Source organism: Monoraphidium neglectum (genome assembly GCF_000611645.1).
Source record: "Monoraphidium neglectum strain SAG 48.87 unplaced genomic scaffold scaffold03063, whole genome shotgun sequence".
NCBI classification, from domain to species: Eukaryota; Viridiplantae; Chlorophyta; class Chlorophyceae; order Sphaeropleales; family Selenastraceae; genus Monoraphidium; species Monoraphidium neglectum.
In genome coordinates this window covers 1,941-7,902 of record NW_014010565.1, presented here as the reverse complement: position 1 = coordinate 7,902, position 5,962 = coordinate 1,941, and the positions used below count along the sequence as shown (strand labels likewise).

General features: G+C 64.2%; 1 protein-coding gene across 1 annotated transcript; it reads right to left on the bottom strand.

Annotated features, from left to right (window-relative positions):
- Positions 1-2,958: 2,958 nt before the first annotated feature.
- Positions 2,959-4,576, bottom strand: MNEG_12099 (hypothetical protein; the record flags this gene model as incomplete). Its single annotated transcript, XM_014039430.1, has 4 exons — positions 2,959-3,297; positions 3,464-3,572; positions 3,983-4,038; positions 4,565-4,576. 4 exons carry the CDS (start codon positions 4,574-4,576, stop codon positions 2,959-2,961), a joined length of 516 nt encoding a protein of 171 aa, XP_013894884.1.
- Positions 4,577-5,962: the final 1,386 nt, after the last annotated feature.

The following is a 5,962-nucleotide window of genomic DNA, read 5'->3' as shown; positions in this document are numbered from 1 at the left end:
CGTCCCAGCCCTCCCTCCTCGCCATTCACACGAAACCGCACCCCTCCGAAGCCCCACCCCAGCCCACCGCGTTGTTCCTGGCACCCAGCTCCCGCTGCAGCTCCCACAGCCTCGCAGTAACGGCCGCAGCCAGCGCCGGCGGTGCGCGCTCGCGCACGAATGTCAGCGCCTCAACCCATACGACACCCCCTCCTGCGTGCTGCTGCTGCTGGTGCTCCCAACCGCTGTGGCCGCCCGCCGCCGCCCCCGGCGGCACCGGCGCCGCCAGCCGCCCCGCGCCCATCCTGACGACTGCGTTGAGCCGCGCCGAGAACTTCACGGTCACGCCCTCGGTTTGCACCGTGAAATCCCAGCCGCCGGGCACGGCCGAGATCGGCCCGACACCGTCGGCGGCGGCGGCGGGGGCGCGCGGGTCAGAAGGGTGCAGAGCGGCACCTGTTGCTGGAGAGGGTCCAGAGTTTGACCGGCCCGAGAGCATTGACTGGGGCTGAGTGGTTGAGGAAGATGGGGGGCCGGATGTGATCTTGGCGTGCAGCGGCTGCAGGAAGTCCCATTGGACGTCGGCCGCGATCTCAGACGGGAAGCCGCCGGGCAGCTGCACGCCCTGCGGGGGAGGTGCGGTCGGGAGGGCGGCGAGCGGATCGCACGAGGGTTAGCACTAGGTCGAGAATCAGGATCAAAATCGGGGTTGGATTATAATGGTGGGATCGCCGCGCGGCCGCCCTCTTCTGAAACCCAGCCAGGCTCATGAGACTGAGCGTTCGATTAAAAAAGGGATGGCGCCGGCGGCTGGCGCGCGCCGCGGGTGCGTATAAGTGGCCAGCTGCATCGTTTCGAGCGAACGCGCAGTGGTCCGGCCCGCGACCTATGGGCGGCATGTCCTTTGAAAAGGGGCGGCCCGGGCCGACGGGAGTCATCCGGGTCAAAGTGGGGTCACTTGCGTCAATGCCCAGACCCCTCGGGACCGGCTCCCAATGGGTCCGGGGATTGAGGGGCGTGTGCAAGGGCCCAATGGCCCGGGCCGCCCCACCCCCTGGCCTTTCGCACCTGCACGAACGCCGCCGCCTCCCCTTGCAGCGTGTAGGCCGCCCCCAGCGCCTCCAGCTGGGCCCTCGCCCACAGAATCGCCCGCCAGCAGCGCCGCCGCTGCCGCTCCGCCGCCGCCGCCGCCGCCGCCGCGTCCCCTTCGCTGCCAGGCGCGCCGCTTGCCGAGACGGGCGAGTCATCAGTTGGTGCTTCCGCAGCGCGGCGGCTGCTGAATGGTGCGGACGGGCCCTGGCGTCGGCCGCACCGCTGCTGCAGAGGTGGTGCGAGCGCGCGAACGCTGGCCGCCGCTGCCCCTCCGCTAACACTAAAATTTTGGTCGTGGGACGAGTGCGGAGGCAGTACAGGTATATTTGCCGATACGCAGAGTCTCTTGATTGCGTTGCGAGCAAGCTGCCACGTCGGGCTGCGTGAGGCACGCGAGGAACAGGCACCCGAGATCATGTTGCAAGCGACAGCATAAACTCCAGTATGCATACGAAATACCTCTACTCGAATATGTTTTCCGGGACGTAGGCAGACGCAGCATTTCTCTGATAATGCTGTGCTGGATCCATTACTAAACCAGTGTGGTACCGTACTGCAAGCATGGTGACTTTTGATTGACCGCATTGATGACTGGGCCTTGATGCTACTTTCCATGCCCTATGGATAGCGCAGGCTCTTGTCTGGTCATAGGAGGGCGTGCGCCGCAGTCTGCCACGCTGCGCACTGTATTTCTGCTATCTAGTACAGTATCACCTATCGCGGCACCAGCGCCTGCTTTGACCGCCACTGTTTGACTGTCCCCATGTGCTGGGAGGTGCAGCACCTGTTTATTGTTACAAGTTACATTTTGTTCCTGGCGATTGTTAATGCACGCAGGAAAAATGCAAGTCGGCACATGCAAAAAGCACCCACGCTGTTGTCGTGTGCTCAACAGGTGATGCTATGTGCATATTCGGGGCCCCTCCACACGCACACACACAATTACAAACATGCGCGTGTGCACACAAATGCACACACATGCACGATAGGCGCGCACGGCATACGCACGCAGGCACTCACACACCACACACTCTTACACACACACACATAAGCCACCATATTCAGAACTTCGCGCAACGAAACTTGCCTGTTGAAGCAGATCCGCGCAACAAGCAAGCAATGCCCTTGACGTCTTGGCCTGAGCCTGTCCCTGAATTCAAGCGGAACTCAAAGCTGTCTTGAACTGAGCGTATTCTCAGATCTTGGGGACTGGTCAACGCTACCAACTGCGCCGCCGGCACTCGGCCGCCGGCGAACAATGGGAGGAAACGCCAGGGCGACAATGGTGTTTGGACGGGCTGCCTTGGAGGCGCACCGCGGTGCGATAAATGGTGCAATGCTGCAGGGAATGCGAAGCGAACTCTGAGGAAAGCTGATCTTGAGGGGTGTCGCTGCCGCACCGCGCGCGCGGCCTGCTGCGCCCATGTGCTAAGCATGCTTGGGTGTGCCCGCGGGCATCCGGGCGCAGTGCAGCCGCGCGGTGGGAGTTTGAGGAAGCTGCCGCCGTCAAGAGGGAGGCAGGGGGGCTGGTGGTCGCGACAGGCTGTCTTGCGCGGAAGGGACTCGCCGGCGGGTGCGTCGGTTGGGTCCGTGCAGCTGGTGCAGATCGCTCCGCGCCGCAGCCGAGGTCACGGAACGTCAAGGCTAAATCTTGGTTGTGGGCGCGAAGACGAGGCGCCCCAGGTGCGGTGCCGGCTCATGAGGGGTGGTCTTGGGGGCAGGTGCTCGCCGGCCGCGGGGCAGGCGCGCCGCTACCCTGCGGCTGCAAGCTGAGTGGCCCTTGGCAGGCCCAGCCGCTTGGCTCTGAAAGAGGTCCGCGCTCGTCTGAGGACGCTGGCTTTGCGTGCTGCCGGCGCGCCGCTGCGGCAACAGACGGACGAGCACGCCTCACGCCTCCGAATCGAGCAGCAGCGGCACGCCGGCCGCGCCGCCCGCCTCGGCGGCCCACTCCTCAAAGTCCCGCTTGTTGTCCAGCAGCGCCGCCCTCAGCCCCGCCGGCATCCGCATGGGGCGCTGCTCCTTGGCGCATAGCGCGCCCAGCACCGCGCGCGCCGACGCGACAACGCGCGGCGTGGCATCCACGGGCGCATGCGCGCTGTTGCCGCCGGCTGGCAGGGACCTTGGGATGCGCACAATCCTGTCTTGCATTACGACCCTCGAGCTTCCGGCCTCGGCGCAGGTGTGCTGCACGTAAAAGCGGTCTTCGGCGCGCAGCGGCGCCATGTGCTGCAGGCAGGGTGGTGGACGCAGGCGGCCCAATCACGTGGGCATGAGGCTTAATAATGCAGCTAAAAGCCGCGCTGCAAGCGGCGCCGCAACGGATTATGGGGAGGTGTGTGTGTACCCCCCCCCCCACACACACACACACACACGCACGCGCGCGCGCGCGCACCTTGATGGTCTGCTCGACTGTCGCCATCATGAGGCCCTCTGTCTGCAGCAGCGCATCCAGGGGGTACCCCAGGGCCTCCCACGCCTTGCAGCGCGCGTGCAGAAAATACCTGTGCGGATGAGGTGCGGTGATTGGTTGATACGTACTTGTAAAAGTCTATGTACAAGGATACACCTTTCTTGTACATGGCAATGCACTTGTGAATGCAAGTTGGCGTGTTCTCAGGCAACTATCCATGTCTACTTAGACAGTCCACGAAGCTTGAGCTTGAGCTTTGGTCTGACGCACATGCGCACGGAACACGCAGGCACGAGCCGGTAGCCATGCAGCAGGCAGCGGGCAAGGTGTGATGCGCAAAGTAACCGTGCGACGCATTCGCACACAAGGGCTGGAGGCAAGAGGCCGCCCTGTGCAGACGCATGCCGGCCTGCACCCCAGGCAGCAGCAAGCGGCGCAGCCCGCCGCGCGAGTCACGGACGGACAGCAAGGGGCGGCGGCTGCCCGGCAGCTGCTGCTCACTGGGGGTACATCGCGTGGCTCACGACGCCATAGCAGTCCAGGTCCAAAAAACGCACCTGTGGGGGTTTCAGGGGGTGGGTTTGGGGTGTGGGTTGCTCAGGCTTTGAGTAATGAGAGTGGGCTTGGAGTTGAGGGAGTAGAGGCCTGGGTTTTGGGGGTTGCCACCCTCGGGGGTGACAGGGGGTTGAGGGTGGGGGGAGGTTGAGGAGTGCCGAGGCTGGCCACCGGGTGCAGGGAGGAAAATATTAGTGTGAAAAGGCTGGTGGGGTGAGAGGAGGCCACCCCTGCCAGCAGGATGGTTTGGCAGGGCTGGGGCACAGGGGTTGGGGAGAGTTGCCCTTGCGAGGAGGGCGGAGCGATGGTACACGGGACAGAGCAGCCACAGACCTGGATCAAGGATGGCGACAGCATGCAGGGCCAGGCTGGCGCGGGGCTCGTCGGCATGCATGCCGAGCCACTCGCGCAGCTGCAAAGCTCCTCTGGCGTTTGGCGAGTGCTGCAGGCCGCCGCGCCCTGCAGCCGAGGCAGCAGCCCAACCTGTAAGCCCCAAACCACAACCCGCTGGGCGGCCAAGCGGCGCACCTCCATGGGCATATGGAACGCCCCGCGATAGAAGCCGGCTGGCGGGACGACCCGCGGCCGCGGGACCACCAGCGCCGGCGCCACAAGGCCGACCCTCGGGGCCGGCGAGGGCTGGTGGCACGAGGGCCCAGCATGCGGCTGGAGGTGGAGCATCGCACGGGGGTCCAAGCAACTCTCCTGCCGCCTGCCTGCAAGGCGTATTATTTGTATAATGAGGGCCTTCCTCGAACGTATAGTTACCCTCCGACCGGACGGGAGCAAGCTCCAAACGAGTGGGCCGGAGGGTGTGCTCACAATTTCTTCACTAATCGCCGGAAGTTCACGGAAATGTCTTGATTCGACCCGTAACTCTCTTACGCGCGTGCGCTCACTCCTGCCCCGTCGCTGGTGAGGTCGCTTGCCAGGGTCAGTTGAAGGGAGTTGACACGGCAACGGGCGTCGAGGGGTGGTGATATGTGGCGCGTTATAATTTAAACGATGTCACATAATAATTTACACCAACTCCCACCCTTGCCAGTGCCTTTGAGCAAGCCGCCGCTGCGGGTGACGAGCCCAACCGCTCTGATCCGTCCTGTCATGGCTCACGCCGTCACAGCGAGGGCTGCAGGCAGGGGATGACCGATCCCGATCAGAGCTCAAAGTTGAGATCCATCCAATTGAGATGATGCCTGGTCGAATACATCAGGTACATGGTGGTCCACCAGTCATCCCAGCCTGCCTCAGCTCCGTCACTCTCAACTCATGTACCAATAATGCTGGCACCGCGGCCCCCCACCCCTGGGGGATTTGAGGGCCCACTTGTCACTCACAGCCCTCCCACACAAAGCGGTGCCATATACGCCATACAACACTGTCAGAGAAACAGACGGGCCACCTCCTTGCCTTGTTGCCGAATGAAACGCACTGCAGTGCGTTTTATCTGGCCGCCGCGGCTCTCAGCGTCTGCTGGGAGCATCATTTGGCAGCTCGTGAGCCGTTCCACCTGCCAAAACCAGCGCCAAGTCACCCAGGCTGGATTATGATTACACTGTCTTCAATGCCCCCAGGCCATCCCCCGGGCCGCCCGCAGCCCGCGGCGGCGACGCTTGCAGCGCACGCGCGCCTTGGCTGCGTGCCCCGCGCGCCACCTGCTCACACGCCTATGTCCCTGCTGCCCGCGCCGCCATTCACGTCATCCCCGGCCCCCTCCACCCGCCGCCGCCCATTTCCCAGCTCCAAATCCCCGTTCCTCATGCCCTCCTTCAGCCGCCTGCAGTCGCCGCCGTTGGCGCCGTCGGCTGCTCCGCCCACAATCCCAGTTGCCTTGAACATCCCCTCCGCCTCCGCCATATTATCCGCTGCCCCTCCGCCTTCCGACGTCGCCGCGCCACCGCCGTTGGGCGCTGATGTGGCAGGCCC